The sequence below is a fragment of the Squalius cephalus genome (genome assembly GCF_949319135.1).
Source record: "Squalius cephalus genome assembly, chromosome: 9".
Classification (NCBI taxonomy): Eukaryota; Metazoa; Chordata; class Actinopteri; order Cypriniformes; family Leuciscidae; genus Squalius; species Squalius cephalus.
In genome coordinates, this window is record NC_137130.1 from 12,125,677 (window position 1) to 12,153,263 (window position 27,587).

General features: G+C 37.4%; 2 protein-coding genes across 5 annotated transcripts; both read right to left on the reverse strand.

The window, feature by feature from the left end:
* Positions 1-974: 974 nt before the first annotated feature.
* Positions 975-14,439, reverse strand: rcan1a (regulator of calcineurin 1a). 4 transcript variants are annotated; one of them, XM_079882328.1, is made up of 5 exons: positions 14,411-14,439; positions 4,178-4,468; positions 3,038-3,211; positions 2,347-2,506; positions 978-2,205 (listed from the first exon to the last, which is right to left on the reverse strand). In XM_079882328.1, exons 2-5 carry the CDS (start codon positions 4,262-4,264, stop codon positions 2,036-2,038), a joined length of 591 nt encoding a protein of 196 aa, XP_079738454.1. In that variant the 5' UTR covers positions 4,265-4,468; positions 14,411-14,439; the 3' UTR covers positions 978-2,035. The 4 variants fall into 4 exon arrangements, with proteins under 4 accessions (XP_079738451.1, XP_079738454.1, XP_079738453.1 ...); XM_079882327.1 differs by having other exon boundaries at positions 14,005-14,433; XM_079882326.1 differs by lacking the exon at positions 14,411-14,439 and adding an exon at positions 5,794-6,108 and having other exon boundaries at positions 4,178-4,782.
* Positions 14,440-15,564: 1,125 nt separating this feature from the next.
* On the reverse strand, positions 15,565-27,264 carry sona (SON DNA and RNA binding protein a). The gene is made up of 8 exons (XM_079881162.1): positions 27,104-27,264; positions 23,720-23,851; positions 23,232-23,424; positions 23,077-23,135; positions 20,467-22,929; positions 19,909-20,345; positions 17,518-17,601; positions 15,565-17,417 (listed from the first exon to the last, which is right to left on the reverse strand). The coding sequence occupies exons 2-8, from the start codon at positions 23,745-23,747 to the stop codon at positions 17,415-17,417; spliced, it is 3,267 nt and encodes a 1,088-aa protein (XP_079737288.1). The 5' UTR covers positions 23,748-23,851; positions 27,104-27,264; the 3' UTR covers positions 15,565-17,414.
* Between the last annotated feature and the right edge of the window lie 323 nt (positions 27,265-27,587).

The window sequence follows — 27,587 nt, forward strand, 5'->3', positions numbered from 1 at the left end:
TTAATAACATAAAAATAATACTCAAGCACTGGTGAACGGTATGCAAAATTGATTCATAAAAAGTACATATATTTTATTTTAAATTGGAAAATTAAACCTTGTGCAGGCAATGCAGCCAACAAGTACTCAGTATAAAATATAATCAAATACATATATATATATATATATATATATACAAACATATATTTTTCTTCAGTAAGAAAAGAATATAAAATAAAATGATTATAACAAACATACCTTATAGTCTTTGGTGGAAATGAACTTTTGGTTTACTTTAGAAGCCAAAAATTGTGTTGTGAATCTTTCCTGCTAGTCCTCTTGTGTCGTACCTTAAAAAAATAGACTAAGAAAGACAGAATAGTATCTGAGATCATGGTTCCACCCCATTATGAACATGGAGAGACTTACTCAATGATCCAACCCTCTTAAAATGTCAACAGCTTTAATGAATCTAACAAGCCAAGGTCATCAGCTTCTTCAGGGAGAAAAGTCTGAGTCTGAAAAAAAGACTAGCTGACCAATGAAATTCTGAACAGATCAGCCCCATCCCTAATTAACAGTTATGTAGGACAGAGTGATGTTTTTCAATGTATCTTTTTGACTTTAACAAGCTAGTTAAAAGATATGTTGGTGGAGATGGGCATGAGTCACATGGAGACTGTAGATATTTCTATCACCTCTGCCAGCTTGACCTTGATGCTAAATAACTCCACACGCAAGCTGAACAATGGCATACATTGAGGCAGGCAGGAAGGCATTCGAGACTTTTACAGATTCTATTTCAAGGCAAAAAAAAAGAAAGAGACATATCCTTGAAAAGTCCTCGACTTGCGTCATGATTGCCATACCAGCATACTGGATGTACGCTGAGTCATCTTTTGAAAATGACTAAATGCATAAAACTCAAGAGGCATGTGGGCTGAAAGACAGAACACTCACAATATTGCAGACTAAAATACAGTTTTGCTTAATAAAAAGGCCAGAACAACTTTGTGAAGAAAAACAAACTTATTTTAATGACATGTTATGGCTGTTATTTATGACAGGACAAACACCCAAGCCATTTCCAAGTCAGTGACATTTTCAAAACCAAGTAAAATACAAAAAAACAAAACAACATATACCATTATATACAGACATTACAAACAGTAAAAGGCATCAGAAATATATTATTAAGCTCCATGTAATAAAATCAATTGATGTTCATCCTGGTAAAGAGTGTAACAGTCCTCAATCAAAACTGATTACAGTGTTATGGTCCTACAAATGACTCAAGTGCATGAAATTGAGGACCATTCCTTTTAGCACATCCTAAAAACACATCTTAAAGACTATTTTGGGAATTTTTAAAAAGTATGTTTTGTTAAATACGTTAAAACAATGGACTCTCATATACCCTAACTCACCTTCCCCCAGAAAAAAAAGCTGTGGACATCTAGACAAATAAAAATGTTAGTCATACGAGAGCACTAAATTGTGATTCTGTAATTTAGGAACATGCTGAGGCACAAGGTGGAATGAGACTTACAATTGCCATATGAATGGGAAAACTAATTTTATGACAAAATATTTACTTCATAGTCAGCATTTACTCTAGTTCAAGTTCCAATAATCTTGCACTTGAGTGTTAATTAAATAAGAGCTTGAAAATATCAAGCTAAACTAAAAGGAAATACAAAGTAATCATATCAACACACCCAATGACTGGGATTCAACATGCTTCCCAAGATCCAAAAAGCACTACACAATATGAGACTGATGTTCTCCATGGCCACAGTTACCAATGAAAGCACTCTTGAAAACCCCCAGCCTGCAGAAACATGAGTCACTCTACCATCGAACGAACGCATGCAGTGAACCCCATTGTCCTATGAGATAGTGGACATACACATCATGTCTCTCTCCACAGGGCTGAGGTTCTGTCTTAAGGCGTCCTCTAGTGGTCAGGAGAACCAACTGTGTGCCTCTGCAGATCCCCCAGAGGGTCTTGTGATAGTAAAGCAAAGATTATGGCACAATGAGAGGTTCCCTAGGATCACTGCGTGACAGTATATTCTGGACGACGGGTCTGGATGATTTTTGGACGTGGACGTCTGCCACCATCCATGTCCTCCTCATTTCCTGAGCTTTCTTGATCATTCTCGCAAACATGAACAACCACGCTGGGAGTGGTGGGAGTTCCTGGCTGGAGCTCATACTTTTCACCTGCCGTACAGAGAGAATTTATTCTTAGAAGCTCAAAGCAGGCCAAATTAAATTAATAATTTAATCGCTGACCTATTTCAGAAGTATGGACCATTCAGAAAAAAGATTCATTGAGAATGTGAGATGTTACATGTGTTGTACCTGGCCCTAGTCTGGAGATGGCACACAGAAGGTCATAGTTAATGACAGGTGTGGCATCCTTTGCCTGCTCCCAACCCACAGGAGGTGACGGAGGAGGGGACAGGAGGAACTGCTTATCTGGTTTAGGAGGCTCCAGGTGTGGACTGCCAATGTGCACAGACTAGGAAAAAGAAAGATGTATTTTTTTTTTGTGATAATAAGTACACAAAAAGCAGGCAAATAACCAGGTGTGATGCAATAAACAGTAATAATTAAGGAATAATGTACAGTCATTATTGCAAAATAAATCCTGACACATTAAAGTTTAGCAGTCATCACTGTAAAAAAGTAAATAAATATATATATATAAATAAATATATATATATAAAAAATAGAAAAATAATACAAATATTTATTAAATAATATACTATATAATAACAATGTTATTATTTAGTTGTTGTTTTGTTTATACAGTTCTAGTTCGTTCATCGTTATTGTAAAATAAACCCTGACACAAAACATCTGACTGCAGAATGCCACAACTGACCAATCAGAATCAAGTTAAAACATTTTTTAATAAAATAATAAAATTAAAGATAATAAAGATATTGTTATTAAATGATACAATTATATAATAATCTTAATATATACAAATAATAATAAAAATATTTTACACACAGATATTTTTATAGGCTACTTTTAGGTGACATACCTGGGCAAAATAGAGTCGCACCTCCCTGCCGTTGAAGTCACTTTTGTGGAGTTTTGCTCTTGCCTCCGCAGCGGCCAGAGCATTGGTAAAGTTTATCCTCACCCGACGGAAACTCTTGAAGAACTGGAAGGTGACGTTTCGGTCAAAGGCACGGAACAGATCCTCAAAACTAGCCTGTGGGTGAGAGGAAAACATCTCAAATTAATACATCTGACATTCTGACTACCGGTATGTATCTTCATGGAAACAGCAGTAAGAAATTAACATTTTGCTCTTGAAGCAAGAAGAGTACATAAATAAACATTCCCTGTGGAGTAATCTGATTACTGATAAAGCCTCCATTTAGGCTCAGACAGGCAACCTTTATAAAAAAAAAAAACCCTTAATCCTAAACCACTTGATTACCAACCACCCTGTGGCGAGACTGCGCTCGTAAGACTTTATGGTGCTGAATCCATTTATCTTGTTTTTGGGGATACTGCCAGATTGTTATTCAGTAAACGCTTCTATATTAAACCTTACTGACGCACATAGTACTAATCTAATACACATCCTAAAAATGACCATGTCTGCCAGTGCTCGACAAGATATTGGTTTCCAAGGTAACAGAGACTTGCTGCACAGTGTGAACATGCAGACGTACTATCCTGATGGACCATTCCAAGCTATGCAGAGATTTAGTAGAGTATGATCCACAAATCCTGGGTTATTCCTATTGGGCAAGTTTTAAGTGTAGTGTATGCATGTGTGCGTAAGAGCTTACGTCAGATTCAAAACCCCCAAACTGTCCATACAAACGCTCATTAAATGTTCCAACAGCATCTTATTCCATGATCTAACCACCCCTACAATAACCAACCAACTGATCATTGGCTTAATACATAAATGATACACAAGTAGGTCATTTGGTCAACCCCAAACCACACATAAAGCACAAATCAAATGTAGTCATCATCAATAAAGACAAAAGATTATATAAGGGTATTCAAACAGCTTTCGGATCTCTTTCTATTATTGTCATTCATTCTGATTAATGGCTGAAACAACTATATTCCAGCAGTTTAATGTAATTTTTCTAGTATTTATTTAAAGTGTAATGCTATTTCAATATTGTAAGGCACCATGTCAATGAAGCCTTACCCTCTCTTCGGGTCTGTTAAACATATCCAGATCCTCTAAGGAAGCGATAAGGCAGAAAGGGTTGCACTTCATGGTTTTCAGGTGCATGACTGAAGCCCGTTGACGGATCCTCCGGAGGACTTGAGAGCTTAGAGAACGTAAAGGGCAGGAGGGGTTGAGACGTGTCCGTTTTGCCTTCCCCAGCGTGAGGACACGAATGACGCCTGCTTCAGGAAACAAATGCTTTCGAAATCACCCTCTTCGCTCCTGCTTTCCCTGTACTTCTCAGACGGTCTCAGTCCCGCGGAGAGCCTTGAGCATTTTCAGAAAGGAAATGGGTCAAACTGAGTAATGTACACACAAATATAAGCCCAGCGTCTTTGTAGGCTACTGTGGTCACGTGACGCTACTTTGCCGAGAGAGAATCTTCTGGAATCGCCTGTGCTCCTGCACCACCGATCAAACGTCTGGAATGCTTGGTAAGACTGCAGCTCACTCATCCGTCTCGTTTTATATAAAGGTCCCTCACAACTGCACAACAGGCTCCACCCACTGCAGACTCCGCCTCACCTTTTCCATTCTGTACTGAAACCAATGGCTCTGCTGACTAATCATAGACACACACACTAGACTTGTAGTCAAGACCGCCTAAACCGAGACCAAGACACTACCAAGACCAGAGGGTATCGAGACCAAGACAAGACCAAGACCAAGACCAAGACAGACCAAGTCGAGACCAAGACCAAGTCGAGACCAAAACCGAGACCAAGTCGAGACCGGAGGGGAAAAAAACAGACTAGTTGAAGCTAAGCAATAACTTGTGAATTCAAGAACAGCAGCATAGGGTTCAGCCGCAGTTTACATTCAATACATATTAGATGGTATTACTTCAACTACACAGGCAGAACAATACAGAGACAGACCATGTCATGTGTGTGACTGTGAGCTCATTGTAATCTGTATCTCTAGAGATATCAAAGACACAAATTCATCCAAGCAAATGCCTGCCTATCTCTGCCGATTTCGGAGTCTCAGACTCCAAATGAACCCATTCTGCAACTTTTAAATACATAATTACATTTTTAAAAACGAAATTATAGGCTTAAGTGCGGGATCCGAAAGTTGGTCGTTTTGTCGCTATGGTTACACACACAACACACACACCGTTGGCGGTGCGCTCAAAGTCATCTGTCAGTTGTGTAGTTGTGCAGTTACCCAAAATGAATGACTCCTGAATGAAGTTAATACCCATCATGTCACTGATATGTGTTTTTTAAACCAAGTGATCAAAGTGCTCGTTGCCGCTGCGATCAGTGGCGCGGATAAAATGTTTTCTCGTGTGGCTCGCGCACACACCGCACTGTCATCAATCCGGCGCGCGCTTCAATCCGTTCCGTTGCGGATAATAATGTTGCATTATCGAACGTTGTGTCGTCGTGGATATTGTAGTATTGTATTTCTAAATCCCCCGACCACTATGTCGGTCTGAGACAGCGAGACCAGACAAGACCGAGAGGTCCGAGACCAAGACCAAGAGGTCCGAGACCAAGACCAAAGACCGTCAAGGCCGTGACAAGACCGAGACCACGTAAAAGTGGTCTCGAGACCGGTCTCGAGACCAAGACCGGTCTCGAGACATACATCACTAACACACACACACACACACACCCTGAGAGTGCAAGTCCTGGAAACTATGTGACACTGCTTTCCATGCGGCTCAGATTCAGTTCGGCCAATCTCTGCTCAATTCAGTCACACTATTTCAGGACACACGGTGTGGTAAAACAATGATCTGTATCGCTCATCTCACTGTATATCTCTTTTACGCTTCCCCTCCCATCTTGATGGAAAATCTAAATCAGCTGAGCTGGGCAGAAGGGCAGCTGTGTTATCAAGCGCTGCCCGCAGCGTATTTTCCATGGGTGTTAATTCCTCTCGTTTTCTCCTGTCTGACTCCAGGGGCTGTGGATTTGTCCTGTTATTATTGAAGAGCAGCTTTTCTTTTGCTATCTGTTTAAGTGGCATTCAGCTGTCACATTGTCAGGCTTATTTTTAACACTGATCTGCATGACGTTATTCTCTCCGAGTCTTGCAAGTATTAAGAAACACTATCCATATTCTCCCTGTCGATTGTGTAAACATCGAGACTATTACTAAATACTGAAACTGACGACGGTACAGCTGATGCACAGAGATGAACTGTAATTTTCTAAGGCAAACACATTTGGCCTTTTAATTAAAATTGGGAATATTTATAGGATTGATAACACTTAAAATGCAGTTCTCAAAAAAAAAAAAAAAAAAAAAAACCTTGCTGGTCTGTGGACAGCATTGAGAAAAATGAATGCTAAATGCAAATAAAAATGACACAATGTAATCTTACAAAAGATTTCTATTTCAAATAAATGATGTTCAATTCATCAAAGAATCCTGAAAAAAAGTGGTCACGGTTTCCGCAAAACTATAAAGAAGCACTACCATTTTTATATGACATATAATTAAAAATGTTTCAAATCGGCATATTCGAATGATTTCTGTAATATCATGTGACACTGAGGACTGGAGTAACAATGCTGCAAATTCAGCGTTGCTGTTACAGGAATAAACTACATTTTAAAATACATTTAACAGAAAACAGTTATTTTAAATTGTAACAATATTTCACAATATTGCCGTTTTAATATTTTTTTTTTTAAATCAAATAAACACAGCCTTCCATAAGAATATAAGAAACTACTTTCTAAAACATTTTTTATATTTATTATTATTGCCATTTTATTACAGAGGAGAGTAGAGAGTACAGAAGAGGGGAAAAGTGCACTGGAAAAAGTTGTGGGATGCCGGAGACGGATTTCGAATGGATTTTAACATCCAAAACAGAACATAACTAACTCTGACTATTCTTCAGTCCATGCACATAATCACAAGCACATTTCTTTTATCTCTATTAACTGACTAATTATATAAAACCTTGAAGTGAACATTCTTCCCATTCTTTCCACACAAACTTTCCACCTCTCAATCTGGTAAAGAGATAAGAGATACAATCTACACTAGACATAGGCATCTGTCAGTCATGTGTGCAGATGTTTTAGTCAAAAGCTGGGATTCCAGTGGAACAAAGCCTCTTATTACAGAATGGAAAAGCAAAAAAAAAAAAAAAAAAAAAAAAAAATCATGAAACCAAATAACAAAGAGTTAGAAACACAGGGTGGAAAATGGTGAACAGACCAGCATTGTGTTGCTGTATTTTGTGTATGCTTTTATACGGGTGGAAAGCATCTGACAGGTGTTATTATGAAAAACATTATACATTAAAAACATTTCTTTCCAGTCAGAAGCATAAAACAAGTTGAATTCCTCATTTTCAAATGGCTAGATCCAAAATATTTGCTAAATCCATCAAAGTTATGACAAATATTATTATCTACCGTAACTGTAATTACAACTTTAGGTTCTTATATAGCCTACTGTTTAAGTTACAGCAAATAAAAGGATTATCAAACGTAAAAGTTACAGCAAGAAAAATATCATCTACTGCAAATAAAGTTTTTAAAAGCATTTAATAATAATAATAATAATTATTATTATTTTACAACTGAATTTGCCTTAATTTGATGTTACTTTATTATTATTATTAATAATAATAATAATAATAATAATAATTATCAAAGTAAAAGCAAATTAAATTATCTACCGTCAATGTAAAGGAAATTCAATTCTTATATTTACCATTTATGTATTGGCAAATTAAGAACTTAAAAATAACTTTATGTGGATAAAATAATTATTACGCAAGTAACAGGTCATTATTTAGTCAAATGGCAAATTAAATTCTTGTCTACCCCCAAAGGAAATTATTAAGTATTATTTTCTGTGGAAAGTGGGCCATGGCACAAGATGTAGAGAGCACATATTATTAGCCTACCTAAAAATAATAGCCGGAACTGACCTGAGGGTAAGGTCAGGACTTAGCTTCAAGCTTTCAGAAACTATGAGCATGACTTAGCCTACAGGCTGATGTCACTCATTTGTCCACTTAAATGGCACATTTCATGTTTAGAAGCACCAATTCAGGAAGTGGGTTCGAACTTCCAAGAAAGTTTCTAAATGAGTCGGTGTTTTGCTTATAAGACCCTAGCTGTGGTTTTGATATCAGAATAGGTTTTACACATTTAAAAAGAACAGCTTATATTTTCCACTGAGACACCCAGCTGAGTTTATGACAGCTCGAGGACCCATGTCGCACAGAGCAAGTGTCAAAACTCCTTTCAGACTTTCCACAGAAAAGAGCAACCAAAGTGGATTTTTTCATCATGAGAAACTCAGCTGATTGTGAATAACCACACACACACAAAAAAGCCACACATTTTGACACATTTATTGCCTGCAGAGAAAATATACAGTGAAACTAGACAGTGTAACATATCCCAGAAAAGTGTTTCTTAACTAGTTAAACCAAAGATCAATAAAGCCTTGGAAATTAGACTTTTGATTTATGTTTCAATTTACAATGGCCTAAACTACACAACACTTTCACATGTTAACAATAGACACAAATTTCTTTGTTTGCAACACATAAAAACAGAAGATGATCCTCATGTATATTGTGAATATAGGTTGTACATGTGGAAACTTAAACAAAATTGATATTATAAGCAAATGGTGAACGTGGCAGGAGAAAGATTTTTGGCTGTTGAGAGCAATTAAGATGAACAAAAACGCGACATGAAATACCATCCATGTACCTTCCCATCCTTCTTCTCTGAGTAAGAGAAGGTAGAGGTAAATATATCCGTTGTGTTCGTCGTAACGAAGTCAACGCGTTCACATCTGTCAACTGTCATTCTGACTGTGACTCCGGTCCGGAGATATTGAACTCAGTGAAGAAAGTACTCGGATGTTCTTTCGGGGATTTCTAGGCGTTATATTTCTTGTCGAGTTTTATTAAATCTTGATTTCTCACAACGTGTGCTTTTTCTGGGTGAGATAGAGTGAACTGCAGCACTAATAGTCTCACGAATGTGTACATCACGTATCCAAGCACAGACCAAAGGCTAAGGTCAGAATTAAATAATACATTCAATTTCATATCGTTTACCAGAGCACTTGGAATATACGACATGTGTCGCATGGGATCAGACTTTTTTTTTAAAAGATTGATGCTGGTCGCTATTCACTTGCAAGCGCGATCGGGACTTTTTTTTTTTTTTTTAAATCTCATTTTATCGTCCATTAAAAGAAAGAAGGGCATACAGCATTAGAACAACACCAGGGTGAGTAATTTATGACTTAATTTTTGAACTATCCCTTTAAGACTTTAGACCTCCCACGCTGTTAATGGTCATTAGCTTGAGTTGAAAGCAGATGGAAAACAGCATACAGGTGGATCACAAAACTGCATGTATTGCACTAGTTTGTTTACAACTGTTCCACTGTAAATAGGCAAGTTCAAAGAACTGAGGGTGGAAGATGATACTACAATGATAGGTTCTGAAATTAGGTTTGTTTGCTGGGGCGGAGATGATGATCATCTGCATTATGGAGGTAAAAAAAAAGAAAGAAGCAAACTCAAAATACGAGCTAAGAACTGGTGAAAATGCAAAAAGAAACTGTTTATTCCAGTGAAACTTGTGCATGAAAACATGCACCCAATTAAAGTTTGTGTGGCTTTAGGCTTACCACATTTAAATGGACCGTTCTACAAAAATCTATCTACTTCTCTTAAATTCCCCATGAAATCAAAATTGAAGCTATTTTGGCTTTTAATATGAATATGTTAGCCTTAAGTTTATTTATAAACTAGTGTGCTCCAAAACAATGACAAAATTCGCGTTTAGAAGATATAAGCGTCTCTCACTTCAGCCAATGTGGATCAACGATGCAGGCTAAACACATTTTTTTAAAAACTCAAGAAGACCAAAATGTTTCTGCCATTGAAAAAGTCATACTGATTGATCACTAACTGAATTTTTGGGAGGCTGTGTCCTTCTCAGTGCGTTTACATTACCCTAATAATCCATCTGTAATCGGACGAGTAGCACAGTCAAAATAAGAAAGTCACATGATGTAACCACATCAATCGGAATTAATTGGCCGAATTCTATTTAAATTTCATTCGGATTGTAAGGGGTGGTTTAAAACCTTTTCTGATTCGTTCGATAGGCCATGTAAACACTTGATCGGATTGAAAACTGAAACTGGAGAGTTCTGCGCATGTGCAATGACGTAGAACTATAAGGTAATGACGTATGATGGACTGAACAAGCTGTTGTTGTTTAATATGTATATGGGGTAATCCTCGGCTAGCTGTGCATTAAACCATTTTAATGCAGAACGTTGAGGCAAGGAAGGAACCACATGAAGCGGAGTGTCGGGGGGGGGGGGGGGTTTGGGGGGGGTCAACGGAACATTTGCCCACTATAGTGGTTTATTGGACAAATAGTGGGTTTGTGGGATGGGGGAGTGGCTTAGGGGTCGGTGGGGGAGGGGGGTTTATGGGGGCTTTATGGGACCATTAGCTCAGGATCGCCCCCTAAAGGTGTCTGTATACCACCTACTCCGGGGGCAATTGGTTAGTGCTGGGGTTATCACGAAGTGACAAATGCCCACTATTTAATATGCAATTGTCATCCATATTCACCCTGCGATCCCTCGGGCCCATTATGCGTCCAATGGCAGCTTATTGGTATGGCCGTTTGTCCACGAACCACCTGTATGGACTACCTAGAGGTAGTAACTCATTAGTTCTACTCATCAGTAGTAACTACACAATATTCCTCCCGGGTTAGTGACATCACCCACCCTAAAATTTACATAAACCCAGCCCCCGGAACACGATTTATAGATTATCAAGACAGAATATGCTAATCAATGACTAGAAGATAACTACACATAAGCTACATAAATTCATCAACTAACCATTCAGAAATGTCCTGTTGCTTCTACATGTTGTCACTTCTTGAGTCTCTCCATCTTTCTGAATTTGGTTTGAACATAAATGGCTAAACGTGTTTGAAATTTTCAGTGCATGTCTGTGTGAGGTAATCGGAGCTGCACACACACACACACACACACACACACACACACACACACACACACACACACACACACACACACGCACACACACGCACACACACGCACACACACGCACACACACGCACACACACACACACACACACACACACACACACACAAGCTGTTGAAGCTCCGCCCAGCAGCAGCTCATTTGCATTTAAAGGAACAGACACAGAACAGTGTGTTTTTGCTCATCCTCAAAAAAAGACAATTTTAACATGCTATATAAAAATATCTGTGGGGTATTTTGAACTAAAACTTCACATACACACTCTGGGGACATCAGAGACTTAGTTTACATCTTGTGAAAAGGGCATTATACCACCCCTTTAAACTGACTAGGAATTAAACAGAGTGGAATGACCTGTGCATTAACCGGTTTAATTCCTTCCAGCCAATCAGAATCGAGTATTCAGACAGACCATGGTATAAAGTTTTATAAATGTCATGTCATTCTAAAATTGTCCCTCCACTCATGCAGGACAACATTGTCTTATCAGCAGGGCCGTCCCAAGCATGGGGCAGGGACCAGCGGAAGGTAGCGGAAGCGGGGCCCTCCGTCGGTCTGTCCGCGATCGCGTTCTGGGGGGCAGGAGTCCTTCCTTCAGACTCTCATCTGCAGACGCCTTGTTTTGGGCGCGGGAAGGGGTGTTTTTACTGCTTGAAATATATAAGCAGCATGGCGCAAAGCTTCATGTGCTCGTTGTCTCCTAATTAGGACCTGAAATAGATAATATTAGGCTAAGACTGCTTTTTAAAACAAAGAAAAGGAGGATGGCTAGTATGCGCCAACAACAGGAAACACTGTATATTCCTGCAGTGTGTCAAAAGATCAAATTCGATTTGAAACTTGTGACAGACCTAGACGTGCACATCAACCCGATCATTTTATTTAGCGTTCATGTAAACTTCGTTCAGATTCATCAATCGGAATGATTTCATTATGACTGAAAGAAACAAAAGGTGTCCATTGCTAATGTCTATGGTGGTTACATGTCCTGCTCCTTCAATCATATTTTAGAACCGGAACCATCAGCATTGTAATACATGTTGCTTCCTGTTTCCGTATTGCAAAACACAATGGAACAGATTTTCCATTTTATCCATTCTCAACAGCAGACTGTTTTCTATCTCTAGTATGCTCTCATCCCTTTTCCATTCAACTCAAGGTTTCCACCCTATTTGGAAAATTGCACACACCAGAAACATGTTGCCTGGACTCAAATATAACCTACTTGTGCTATAGACAACTTCTAGTCTTTGGATATCAATGCTTGCATTATTGTGTATTACACCCCAAAGTCTTATTAACAAATGCTAATTTATCACCAGGCATGACAAACTGACAAAAACTCTGTAGTGCGTCACTGTGGTAAATGAATCTCTAAACTAGACTGTATAAAAAAGGGTAGTTGAAACAATCATTTCTCTAGTACATTATAATAACAATGTCTACGACTTGACTTAAGGCTGTCTGATGACTAGGATTTGTGTAACAGCTCAACAAAAGTGACGTCAAGTGGAAAATTTCTTCAGCCATAACAAACACACCTATTCACCACTCCAATGTCATAATAATCTTGTAGGGAAAAAAAGCAAACAAATGAGTCCATTATGAGTTGTTATTTATTGTTTTTGTTTATTCACTCAGCTAGGCTACTTGACTTGTAAATTACTCCAATATTTCAGACCTAAACTCAAAGGACGCAGAGGAATATAATAAATCTCCATTTCTTGAAAGCACTGGCTACTACTTCAATACATCATAAGCTGCCATTAAACAAATTATGGTGGAAGTATAAGACACCTTTAAAACACAGAGTGTACTGATAAATGGTTGAAATGTTTCATTTTGATAAACCATATGGAACCAATCCACACAAAAATTCTGGATTGACTCAAAAACTTTTACAATGAGAATGTTATTTCCCCAAGTTCCTATTTTCCTTTTTACAATGAGGAACAAAGAAGATGTCAGGGAAATTAAAGTCACACCACTGATGTCCAAATCTCTATAAATATTCCAAAAACTCCATTAGTCAAAAGGTTAACTAGCCGTTGTAACACTTTATACCAACAAAAAAAAGCCAGTCTTTTTCAAGTTACAGGCATTCAACAGAAAATTTAAATCTTACCAGTTACACAACAACTTATACAACCATATCTCGCCTGCTTAATCATCAAATGATGCTTGCATTATATCATTAGGCGAAAGATTATATCAGCTTATGGCTCATTAAATAAGATTATGGTGATTAGTTCACAATCACCAGAGCTCAATTCAATAGAGCATGACACATTCACAGCATAAATGTGCAGCCAGCAACTATAACTCCATGGTGCTATCATGTCAATATGGACCATTAACTTTTGCATTTGATAACACAAATGTCAAACCAAGAAAACGTCTGATGCCTTGAACTACAGAAAATTTGAAGTTTTTTTTTTAGTCACAATAAAAATGGGCATGTCTGCTATGTTTGAAAAGGTGTCCAAATATAGTTTATCTATTGCTTTGTAATCTCAAATCACTTTTTTTGTGTAAAATGTTTTGTTTGAAAATCGTGCTGGTGCTATCTTACTTGAAAATGCCACTTGGTTTGATATTTTGATGTTCAATGCAATGGCATTTTAAAAGTCCAAGAATATATGAACATACTCAGTCCATCCATAAATGCAACTTTGGTCTACTTATTTCGGTTATATATGCATGCCCGGTCTACATACGATTCCAGAGAGGGATACAGGAGTATGAATTCAATATTACTTACTCTTAAAGGTCTTTCAATGACAAAAACATCCACAGGAACTTTCCAGGCCACAAGTGAATCAGTCAGGTTGGTAAAATGCACGTCCACGGTGGCCTCACTGTCCTCATTATTTGACTGCTGCATAATGTAAATATGAAACGGATAGGAAACTACTGTCTAGGTCGCTAAATAGTTTTAATTCCTACTTTTTTGTGTATGTAAATCATATGGCTTGCGAGGCAAGCTAAGCTATCTGTCTACTGTATGACAATGTCATCACCCTTAAACGACTCACGCATGCTTTGGGGACCGATTTTTCAATCGGCATTGACGTGTTCAGTTGATCTTTTTATCTTTTAAGATGGAAGTTATAAGCAACCTCGATTTAACCATCATTTGCGGAAAACAGGCAGCTTCGTCGACATACCTACTCGACAACTTCCCGTTTCCTTTTTCATATTTAATGATTCCAGCAGGGGGCGGTATAAGACATCCCTGAAAATTACAGTTCAGAAATATGTTGTATGGTTTAAGCACTGAGCGGTAAATTTTTTACTAACCTATTGTTTGCCCATTTAATGTATTTCTGCAGATTGCAAAATATCAAAATAAACGACTTGCCATTAAAGTCAGACTCTACATTTAACGCTGCCCTTGTATTAGTTCATCTCTGGCAGAGCCGTATATCACTGCTACTCTTTAACATTATAAAGAGAACAAACTGTTAAATGACGTGTCATGTTGATATCATCATCTAATATTATTTAATTAAATCCAAATGACATTTTCTGGCCAAAATACATATGAAAGCATTGACAATATTGTAATGCCTTGTTTTATATATAGAGTGCTGTTGATGCAATATGCCACATGGACGTTTTACATTTTCTACTTCGTTCACATTTCACATTTTGTCCCATGTGGCAAATACTTTTTTTTTCTTTACACAACAAAATGACAACATGTTTGTAAACTTTAAACATGTGCATTTAAATTATACTCTATTGTTCCACAGACAATGCTTAAGCCTAGTCCCAGACTAAAATGCATGTTTTAACTGAAAGCAACTTGCACTGACATATTTTAAAATGTCAGTCCCATTGTTTTGTCTCAAGACGCACACTGATGTTTTTTTCTAAGGCACATTTATAAAAGATACTTAAATGCCCTAATTGAACTAATCCTGGCTTAATCTATGCCCTGTCTGTGAAACCAGGCCTTTTTTGACACTGCATATGTCACAACAAACCCAGATTAAACCAAATACATAACAAAATGGCAAGATATATAGCCATTTAAATTATTTTCCCAAAGATTTAACAAGTGACTATTTTCCCAAAATGAGGGGTTAGAGGCCTCAACTTGCCTTCAATATTACTAATCTAAATGATTACTTTAATACTGATTAGTTTAGTAATAATATTTTTACATTGTAAAAAAGTCTATCATGCACCAAGTCACTGAAAATAATTATAGTGAAAACTGAACACTATTCCTATGATTTCTGCCATAAAGACAATTCTTACTTTATTGTTATTATGATGAAGGGTCACATATGAAATGTGAATAAAATTAACACATTTTCAAAGTCAATTAGATTGTTTCCTTTAATATTTGATGTTGCATTATATACAAAGTCATTATGTTTCACAATGTGATGAAAAACATGTATATAAAAAAAAAGTTTTGTCAAAACTGAGGATGTTGTAAGGAATGTGGGCTTGTACCTAGATGCAGAACTTTTCCAGACTAACCTCAAGGAGACTTCAACATGGCCATACTCATTTCATAACAAATTTAATAGTTAAATTATGTCCTCATTTACTCACCCTCATGTCATTCCAAATCTTCAAAATATTTTGCAGAAGTCATAGACATTTTTAAAGACATGAGGGTGAGTGAATGACAGATTTTATTTTTGGGGGTTAATTATCCCTTTGAGTAAACAATGGCAAAATGAAACAATTTTTCCACATTTCCAGATTGAAATCTGTTAGCTAATATTAATGAATTTTAAACTTAATTCATAATCGCTATATCATCTATCCAAGGTGGCAGAAGCTCTGGACAGAAGTTTGTGTTTCTGTGGACAATACAGTGCCAAATCTAAAGCTAACATGTGTGGCTCATCCCTTTATGTTGAACAATGTTAACCTTTTTGTGTCTACCTTAAGAGTTAAACATTTCCTGTGTGTATTAGTAGGAGCAGTGCCATCACATTTCTTCTTAGATAAATTGGGAAAGTGATCTCCACTATAGCAAAAAACAGTGTAGAGGAGGTGTTAAAAAAAAGAAAACACTGACAAAACACACCTACACAGTATACAGTACATCTTAAAGTACATGTGTCTAAACAATAATCTTATTTAAATCATATGCATTTTCATCACCCCCATCTAGAATGGTGATGGGTGATGTTCTCACTACTGAAAATTCAGCATCCCACCCTGCAGCTTCTGCTGGGTCAAATATTTCAATCACAAAGATAAAACAGCATTGTATACCACACAACTGCATCATGAACTGTTGTTTACAAGGATGCACTGTATGATATAGAATAAAAATGAGAAAAAAACTCAATCTCATTAATGAGTGTCATTCTCTGTGATAATTCTTTTAGATAAAGCCAGACCACAATCAGTCACCAGAAATCAGCACAGCAAGGTTTAACCGATGAAACTAAAAGAAAGTTTGTGGTCAGAACCCTTACAATGCAAATATCATCCATTAATATAGCACTCAAGTACAGCCACAGCTCTGAACCTCAACATTTAATTTGCTTTAAAAGTTCACAAAAGTGTTAAGGAACAAAAACAAATTATCTTTACCATTAATGTATTTAAACAAGTGATTAACAATGAATTTTAAAACACAGGGAAAAAATACTCATAAAATGATCACGTCTCTTAACATGTTAAGCGTGGACCAACAGACCTGAACACACCTGGTCTGTGATCTAAGCTGCACCCCAAAAATCAGGGGTTTTTTCTCTTCTCTTTCTCCTTTTTTCTCCCCCCCTCACTTACTCACAGGTACACCTATAAATCTGAGTTTAATCTACCAGAGGTCCTTCTTTATGGTATCAAGAGGCACCATATGTAGTGAAGGTAAAAAGTCTGAAAGCGAAATGTTTCACTGTCAGTCTGGGCAGGTAGACATATTGAATGGCCTAATCTGGTAGTCTATGGTAAAAAAAGGTTCCTGTAGCTTGCAGTTGTTCCAACAACTGACAATTTAAAGATAACGGTCGAAATAAACCACTGAAATGAATGTAGCTTCAAGTGTCCAAATGCTCAAACTCCTGCGAATAAACGCAGTTTCATTTACATGACAGAAACAAGCCTATGGCAGAGTTCATCCTTCATCCCTAATACGGGCCACAGGTGTCTATCATCAGGATTGTATACAAGATGAAGTAGAAGGACAGCGGGTTACTGCAAAATAGTTCAAATAAAACACAAACAAGAGGTAAATACAAGCAACCAAGATAGAAAATGTTTAAATCAAATCAGTTCAAAATGACAGAACATTTACCCGTGTCTCATCATCTTCATCATCTGAAACATGTGGTCGTGCAATACGCATCTCCTCCTTGCTCTCTGCAATCTGTTTACATTTCTAAAAAAGATGATTTGCAAAAAATGAGTACATGGTTATATATCATATAGTGCTGTCAAATTGATTAATTTATATTTATATATATAAATTAATACAATATATGCAAATGTTTTTGTTAAGAGTTGATTAATTGATTTGTTTGCACTAATACAATAACATTAAAAATCTGGGGTCAGTACGATTTTTAAAAAATGTTTTAATAGAAGACTTAAGGCCCGTTCACACCGGGATGATTATCGCGCGTGCTTTTCGCCAACATTTTTAGAGAAGTTTATCGGCGCGTCTGTCTTCATACACAAGCTATTTTCACTGGCAATATACTATAATTTCAGCAGCTCCAGGCACGTGAACAAAAGCGCTAATCTCATTGGTCGGCCAGTTATTAACGCTGTGTGGCAAACCAAAAAACTAACCCGAGGTGTTTTTTAAAAAAAATTACGCTTTTACGCCTTTGCACGTCATTGTGCATACTTGCATTGGCACCCTTTGTTTGGTCAAAAGATAAAACAGCATTGTTTAGTCAAAAGCGTGCGCGATAATCATCCCGGGCCATCATCCATAATCATTGCACGGGCTTTTATGCTCACCATGGCTGCATTTATTTGATCGAAAATCTAGTAAAAACAGTAATATTGCAAAATATTATTACAAATAAAAATTATTATTTTAAAATATAATTCATCACATTTTTTTTTTTTCAGGATTCTTTGCTGAATTGAAAGTTCAAAAGAAAAACATTTATTTGAAATTTTTTAACAATGCAATTTCTATCAATTAAATATGCTCTCTCTCTCTCTCTCTCTCTCTCTCTCTCTCTATATATATATATATATATATATATAAAAGCCTACAAGAAAACATTATCTATCCCACCCCACAGATTTTTGAATTTTTTTTATTTCATATTTGTAAATTATTATTTTTATTATTATTGGTTATATTTGTAATTCATTCTTATGTATTTGCTTTATTTTCCCCTTCATTTCATGTATCTCTTTACCCAATTAATGTTCTGTATAGTATGTTACTTAAAGTTAAGTTTGTAAATGCCCGATCATGCCAAAAACCTACCAGTATGTGATGATAAATTAGCATTTTAATTTACTAATGTATAGATAGGCTACCTTGTGCCCGTGACAGGCTGACAGCATTCAAATGAAGTTCGAATAATTTGTTATTATTAAAGGGATAGTTCACCCAAAAATGAAAATTATGTCAGTAATTACTCACTCTCATGTTGTTCCAAACCCCGTAAGACATTCGTTCATCTTCGGAACACAAATTAAGATATTTTTGATTAAATCTGAGAGTTGTCTAACTCCTCCATAGGCTTCTAAGGGACTGAAACTTGCTGGCCCAGAAAATGTATTAAAGACATCGTTAATATAGTCCAAGTGACTCCAGTGGCTCGATCTTAAGTTTATAAAGCGACGAGAATACTTTTTGTGCGCAAAAACAAACAAAAACAACGACTTTATTCCACTTTTCATTTCCTTCTCTCTGGGCCTCGGGTCTTTTCACGTAGTGTTTAAGCGTAGCGCGTCTGTGTTGCACGTCACCACGTATCACACATGACCAGCGTCGGCCAATAGTGAGCCTACGTGGTGACGTGCAACACAGACGCGCTACGCTTAAACACTACGTGAAAAGACCCGAGGCCCAAAGAGGAGGAAATGAAAAGTGGAATAAAGTCGTTGTTTTTGCGCACAAAAAGTATTCTCGTCGCTTTATAAACTTAAGATTGAGCCACTGGAGTCACTTGGACTATATTAACGATGTCTTTAATACATTTTCTGGGCCAGCAAGTTTCAGTCCCTTAGAAGCCTATGGAGGAGTGAGACAACTCTCAGATTTAATCAAAAATATCTTAATTTGTGTTCCGAAGATGAACGAAGGTCTTACGGGTTTGGAACAACATGAGAGTGAGTAATTACTGACAGAATTTTCATTTTTGGGTGAACTATCCCTTTAATAAGGTATATGTTAAAAGAATATTAAGCTAAAAAAAAAATAATTAACAAAAAAAAAGTTCTAATCCAAAGGTCTTTTAAATCTATTGACTAATATGTAGACTATTATATATATATATCAAAAGATCAGTGAACGAATTTAAAAGGCAGTCTTCTCTTAGTGTCGTGAACTAAGTGAAACGAACTACTTCACCCACCCGGTCACAGTAATTAAATGGACTCATGCTGAAAAAAAATATTAATTTACCGGTAATTAAAAAATACAAATGAAATCTTACTGACCCCAATATACATGCATACATAATCTGATTCACTGAGTAACAAAAACAATTCTCACCTCTGTGAACTCCTTGATGCTAATGCTGTTTGCTTGTTGAGCCACTTTCCTCTTCACCTCCTCGATACTTGCCAGATTAGGTGTGGGTGCTGGAGGGGGCTTGTTGGTAATGGTAGGAAGGGGAGGCATCGGGGGCATAGAGGCCAGGGCACCCATGTTTGACAGAGCAGCGGTCATGGTTGCCGCAGTCATACTTGCCACGGCAGCGTTCATCGTCATGTTTGGCATTGCAGGCATACCTGGTATACCCATGGGCAGATTCATAGGTAAATTGGGCATGGGCAGTGGCAGAGGCAAAGACAAGGGGGTTGGAGCTGGGGTTGGCAGGGGTAACTGTAGAATTGCCTTCGGCTTGAGACTTTCAGGTATGGGCATTCCAGCTTTAGCACACATTGCAGCGGCATTAGCCTTCGCAATCTCCAACAGTTGATCTTTATCTGAAGGGAGAGGTAATTCAAGTTATTGTGATGTAGACAGACATTTCTTGCTATTAATTTGAAGTTAATATATTTCATTCATGCTAACAAGAAGGGGGAGCCAAGCAAAAAGCATATTTACCTAGGTCAGTGAGACGCGGTGGCGTCTTGCTAGAACTGCGCCGAGATCTTGAGTTGGACCTCCTCTTACGGAGAATCAAAATTGGGGAATGGCTTGGTTCACGTTTCCATCGATCTCGTCTGTCAAAAGATCGCCCTCTAAATGCTGGTCTCCTCCGGCGTGACACAGATCGTGACCTTCTGGATCGTGACTGACGGGCCCTTGACCGTGAACGAGATCTTCTCTTTCTAGCAGGAGAACGTGACTTGGACCTCCTTTTTCGAGCTGGTGATCTAGATTTTGACCGTTTCCGCTTGGGGGATTTTGATTTCGAGCGCTTTGTCCTTGTGTGAGATTTAGACCTTGATTTTGCCCTTCGATTGGCTGATCTTGATCGTGATCTCCTTTTCCGAACAGGTGACCGAGACTTTGTCCTTTTTTTACGACTATGTGAGGGAGACCTGGACTTGTGTTTTCTTGCAGGAGACCTTGACCTCCTCTTGCTGCTGACAGATTTTGACTTGGACCGCCTCTTCTTGGTGGAAGAAGCTGATCTAGAGCGCTTTCTTTGAACAGGTGACGTTCTGTTGGAGGACTTAGATTCTTTCACTGTAATTGGTGAAGGTGATCGTGAGCTCTCTGATCGATCATCTTCATCTGATCCTGCAGTGCCATGTTGAGGAACCGGCTCTGAGGACAATGATCTAGATCGGTTTGGTCTTCCTTCACATTCAGAGGGATTTTCGGGCTCCACTATTATTTTACATTGTGTGTCACATTCTGATGATGTTACGTCTTCATTTGATGGCTTTTGCACAGATGTACATTCAGTAGTCACTGGTTTCCATCCACCTATCGTCCCTTTTACTTCTAATTTTTCCTCCACAGCATCCAAAACTTGAAGTCTAGTCTCTGAGGTTTCTTTTAAACTCTGATCCTTTAAGGACTCATCTTCTTTAGTGGGAGATTTAGAGTGTGCACTCTTAGTAGGGGACATACTTCTATCTGATGTTTGTCGCTCCCTGGAAATGGATCTAGATCTTGATGTGTTTCGCAGTGAAACTGACCTTGACCGTTTACCTTTTTGCTTTTTATCCATTCTTAATTTTGGGGATTCAGACTTTGAATTATGTGAGGATGACCGTGACTTTGATCTTTTACGTCGCTGAGGAGATACTGATTCTGACTTTGTGCTATGAGGGCTCCTAGATTTTGACCTCCTTTGAGGGACTGCAGGAGAACGTGACACAGAGGACCTGGAGCGTTGAGGGGACCGAGACTTAGTTCGACGTTTTGGGCTTCTTGAACCTGATCTTTTACGAATGGATCTTGATCTGGATCTTCTGTTTCTTCTCAGTTGGGATCTAGATCGTTTAAGGATCACAACGGATCTTGAGCGTGCTCGCCTTGCTTTTCTGACAGATCTAGACCTGGACCGCCTCGTCCGAGAAACTGGTGTCCTCTTTCGAGAGCGAGACCTTGAGTGTCTTCCTCTCCGTAGAGATCTGGACCGTGATCTTGAGCGCCGATTCTTCCGTCGAGAAACAGATTGTTTTGATCTTGAGCGTGAATGTCTTGTTCTTCCAGTTGACCTAGATCTTGAGCGATGACCACGCCGTGGGGACCTGGTCCTAGATCTTCTGGTCTTTGTGCGAGACCTGGAAACAGAACGATACCCTCTTCTTCCAGAGAGCGACCTTGACCTGCGTCCAGCTTTCTTTGTCACTTTAGATGGGGACCGTCCTGATGGAGACCTTGAGCTTCTTCGTTTTGTTCGATCCTTCCCACCAGAGGCAGACACAGACCTGTCCCTTGAAGATGATCTGTCATTATGACGTCCTGATTTACCCGTTGACTTCTTTGGGGTTCTGGAGCGACTATGTTTGGATTTCTTCCCTTTAGTGTCTGAAAGCGATCGTGACCTTGACCTGGAGAGGGACTTTTTTTTCTTTTCTTTCTGATTCCCATTTGCTTCCTTTAAGATGTCCTTCTGCACAACTTGCTCTTTATGCACATTCTCTTGCTTAGGGATGATATCAGGAAGTTCTTGAGCTTTACCAAAACTTTCATGTTCGCCAATAGCTTCCACTGTTATGTCCCTCTCTGGAATTAGTGCATTTGCAGGCTCAGGAGACTTTTTTCTCCCTCCTAGTTTGAAACTTTCTTCTTCACTGTGATCAGAAGTCATATCTCTCTTTTTATCTTCCAGTTGGAGTATGCCATCTTTAAATTTGTCACTTGAGACTTTAGCTGCAGTAATAGGTGCCTTCTTGTCCAATTTTAAAGGCTCCACCTGCATTTTTTGTGATTGTTTGGAGTCCAATTCCGATTCTGACCCTGACGCTGAGCTACTCCCCGATCTTGAGCGAGAGGAGGACTTTTTCTCTTGCTTTTCCTCCTCTTTCCGCCTTCTTTTTTTCTTCTTTTTCCCAACACGGTGTTTTTGCTTTTTAACCTTGGCATCAGCTTCCACATCACTGAGGTCTGCAAGGACATATAATTGTAATTTTACTCTTCAGATTTAAAGTCTCATTGAATTCACAGTAAATTGGTTTAAATTTGAGCATACATATGTAATAATTTGCCAGATTGTCTGTTACTCATTGTACTGACAAGAACATATGCATATACCTTCTGTACAGTTTTTTGTAGCATCAGTCTCAGGGTTAGATAAGCCATCTTTTTTAACACTGTAACAAAAGAAAATACTTAATTTAATATAAAAGAAACAAAGTATCAAGGGGGAAAAACACACAATGTTGCCAAGCAACCAAACAAAATCTCACCTTGTTCTTGTTCGGGAATCTCCATCTGACTCTACTCCAGATTCAGAGCTACTGTCTTTTTCACCCTTACGCTTCTTACGTTTCTTCTTACTTTTGTGTTTCTTATGTTTCTTGTTTTTCTTTTTGGGGGTCTCACTCCCATCCTTAACATTAATGGCTTCATATGGAACAGCAGTCTCAGATGGCTCATCATCTGTGTGGTAAGACACAATGTTTACAAACATATTTATTTGAACATAACTACAGTATGAAATAAGTTATATAATATTCTAACAGTTTTAAGAGAGTTATATTTAAAAGTTATATGACAATTCAGACTTTACCATCTATCTTCGTCAGATAAATCACATATGGTACTACTGAAAATGTCTGAATATATGAAGACATGGAAAGCTCTCACAATCTTTTACTAACAATCATTTCGCCATGATCAACTTTCCACGTTTTAACACTGCGACTCTATAAAGGGCTAAAACTTAATAACATACCAGGACCAGTGTTCACTGCACTCTCCATTTCAAAAACTGGTTTAACTGATTCCCAATCTCAATTTCGGTAACAATTTCTGTTGTCTTTGCTCCGTAAATCAGGACAAACCGCGTTGACCCTCAGTTTTCACTCTGAAAGGGAAAACAAATACATAACCAACTTTAAGGGATAGTTCATCCTTAAAGTGTTCCAAACCTGTTTGCATTTCTTTCTTCTGCTGACCACAAAAGATGATGTTTTGAAGAATGTACAGTTATGGGGTATGGGGGAAAAATACTATGGAAGTTAATGGCTACCATCAGCTGTTTGGTTACCCATATTCTTCAAAATATATTTTTTGCGTTCAGCAGAAGAAAGAAATTCATACAGGTTTAGAACAACTTGAGGGTGAGTAAATGACAGATTTTTCATTTTTGGGTGAACTATCTCTTTAACCTTACTCATAGCTTACTGTTCAGCCTAATGTAAGCTATAAACATGCATTGTCATTAAATATTGCTTTATTAAGGTAACAGGGATTTGATGCAGCTGAGAAGCCTGCACAACTTTAACAAATATATAAATTCAAACAAAAAAACAAAAAAAAACAAATGCATGGCTCAAGAAAAAACATGACTGATCATAAACATGTTTTATGCAAACTATTTGTTTACTGTGATACATTGTTGTTAATTTTGCTTATGTCACCAAAGGAGTGTGATGAGATTGTCACCACAGCAAAAATTATTTCTTATAGTCTTGGGAGGCATCAGTTTGAAAAACCCTAACCCTCACCATGTGCCATTATTTATAAGTGTTAACACTTATAAGTGTTAATAAAGTTATAGCGTCATAAATATACTGATTTTTTTAAATGCATCCAGAGAAAATATTGGAAGTACCAGTACAAATTTGAATGGCTGAGCCAAAAACCTTAAAAAAAACAAAAACATACATGACTAATATAAAGACTGAAAGTATTTATTGGACCCACTAGGCTGAATACATAGAGCTTCTTTGCACTCAATAAGCAGGTCTGTTGCATAATAACATAAGCCTGGCAAATCACTTTTTGAATCACAATTTTAAAAAAGACGGCTTTTGAACCATGCAGTGAATCAGGTCTAATTCTTTATATAATTTATGATGTTGCAGGAGGGTACTGAAACAGCATAATGGATGCGACTACGATAGTAACTATGATAATAGTGAATTAAATGCATCTCTCAACTGAAGGTCAACTTATCACTAGCATTGACTTTCAAATAAATTACCTCCAAGCATTACACAAATTTACCATGGTACCACCAATTTATTTAACCACAGTTTCACCCAAACTAACATAAATACTAGGCCTATAGTTAAGTTACTGTAAAATCACAAGGGGAATAAAAGTTTTTTTTAAATCTGTAATATATCTGTTTGACTTGTGGCTAGAAGTATATTCCCCATGAAAGTATCCAATTTTAATTGTATTATAAACTATGGCTTTTGTGGCAAATTTAAGTGGACTATGTTACCACACTCAATTACGACCCATAACAAAATCTTACCATCATAACCATAGTTTGGCCCCAATATACTACTGTAAAAATCACAATAAATTAAATGGATCTCATGTAAATGTGTAAAGTGCCTTATCCTTAATTTTAGATTTGCAAATATACAAATATTGCATTTTACTACATTAAATGAGTGCTAGAGTTTAGCATGCTGACTAGCTTAGTGTTCGTTTTTTAACGCCATGCCAGGTTTTGTGGATATTTTCATGGTTAGAAATTTATGGTAAAACTATCAGGTTTATAGAATTTATTTTTGCTAAAAACTATAAGGCCTGCTGGTTTCACAGACAGGGCTTAGATAAGCCAGGATTAGGCATTAGATCAATTTAGGATAATTTACAATCGTGCCTTAAAAGAAAAAAACATTACTGGTGTGCTGTGCATCTTGAGACAAAACAATGGCACTGACATTTTAAGTTGCTTTCAGTTACAACAGCTCAAACATGCATTTTAGTTTGGGTCCATGCTTAAGCCTTGTCTGTGAAACCAGGGGGACTATATATGGTTTAACTTAGTTAAAAATTTCTTCAAAATACTTAACTGAGTAAAAAAAAAAAAAAAAAAAAAAAGCTTTCTCACAAGAATAAAACCAGCACAATCTAATAAAACATGCTCCAATGATAAAGAGTTTTGACAGAAAGAACATGTTGGTGGATCTTCTCGTAGCATTTAAAAACTTGTGTCATCCAGGAATGGCATATTCTGCAACGGGTATAAACAATCTGGTCCCATTGGTTTGAGAATTACTATCTTAGTGAAGAGATTGAATGAATTAGTCATTTATATATATTGATTATATTTACATATATTGTTTTGATATTATTCACCTCATGAAGAGATGACAGTTTTATGAACATTTAACTATATAAGATAAAGATATATAAATAGGTTCTAATACATGGAAAACCGAATCGATGCAGGACATACAATATTCTTACTATTCTAGAATAGCGACAATAAAGGCATTAGTAGCAGTATACAGTATATAAGTACGGTATACAGATCTGGATCTTAAGACACTGCAATAGCGAAATATTCCAATTAAGACAACAATCTTGGAAACAATGAGAAATTTAAATATTATATATATACATACATATATGTTTTGTTACCGGGATGTAAACATACAACCGACAGTAGTAACTAGCAGCAATTTAGAATAGAGAATAGTTGGGTATTCCCATAATATAGATACCCAGTCGGTGGTGTTTTTACAAGCAGTTACTCAGTAATTATTAAAATAGTAAATTTTACTACATTAAAATAGTGCTATTAAAAGAGACGCAGATAAGCACGCCGACTAGTACGGTGCACGAGACATGACGATTGGTTGTTTTGATATTATTCACCTCATGATTAAAAGACACAGTTGTGAGTACGTTTTAATATGGACACAAGATAAACATGCTCACTGTTAAATGTATACACCTATAATATTTCTTACGTGATAGTTTTCGCGTCGTTTCATTCAGAAGAGACACAGAATGGAGACTCGTCAACCGCGCGGCTAACTCGGCACGCGCATCCTACAAAGGGTAACCCAACATGCGTGTTCTGCAAACTGCGTAGGCTGCTCATTTACAGGTACTGTATAATTAATCTGTTTGGTTGGATACTATTACATTACGTGTGCGCAGAAAGTAGTTACGCGTCGAAAAATGCTGTTGGTTGAGCGTTTCGCGGAACACGCGGACAAAGGCTCGTTAGCTTGTATTAGCTTAGCATCACACTCGCAACAAGCTTTACAACAAACAAACCACGCGCGTCTGTAGCTCAGCCATTTCCGTCATATTCTTAAAGCAGACATTATTTTTGAGAAATATTTCACCCACTAATACTCACCTGTGTTGTTGACTTCTTGATAGGTTTCAGTTACGAAACCACGAGAAAGTTGCTCGCTGTTGGTCGCCATGACATTTACAGCACAGTCAGTCCGCCAGTATCCCAGAAACGCATGAAACAGCAGGAACCCCAAGACTTCTTCGCTTGTCTGTTGCTTAATCTACAAGCACAGAGCGGCATCTAGTGTCATCTTACTGAATTCACATTCACACCTATTTTTTACAGTCTATGATTCACACCAGCTTTCCTACAGATTTTGACCAGTTACTGTAGCGATAGATAGATAGATAGATAGATAGATAGATAGATAGATAAAGGTGAAACTCGAAAAATTAGTATATCGTGCAAAAGTTCATTTATTTCAGTAATTCAACTTAAAATGTGAAACTAATATATTATATAGACTCATTACATGCAAAGTGAGACATTTCAAGCCTTTATTTGTTATAATTTTGATGATTATTTATGGCTTACAGCTTATGAA

What these genes read in the sequence shown, in the direction of transcription:
- rcan1a (XM_079882325.1), bottom strand. Translation starts at nt 14,127, where the DNA reads ATGCAGCAGTCAAATAATGAGGACAGTGAGGCCACCGTGGACGTGCAT. An exon ending in TCATTGAAAGACCTTTAAGA is followed by an intron (nt 3,212 to 14,004) that starts GTAAGTAATATT and finishes TCTCACCCACAG; the next exon opens with GCTAGTTTTGAGGATCTGTT. An exon ending in CATCTCCAGACTAGGGCCAG is followed by an intron (nt 2,206 to 2,346) that starts GTACAACACATG and finishes TCTGTACGGCAG; the next exon opens with GTGAAAAGTATGAGCTCCAG.
- sona (XM_079881162.1), bottom strand. Translation starts at nt 23,747, where the DNA reads ATGGAGAGTGCAGTGAACACTGGTCCTG. An exon ending in ACCGCGTCTCACTGACCTAG is followed by an intron (nt 20,346 to 20,466) that starts GTAAATATGCTT and finishes CTCTCCCTTCAG; the next exon opens with ATAAAGATCAACTGTTGGAG. An exon ending in GCATCAAGGAGTTCACAGAG is followed by an intron (nt 17,602 to 19,908) that starts GTGAGAATTGTT and finishes CATCTTTTTTAG; the next exon opens with AAATGTAAACAGATTGCAGA.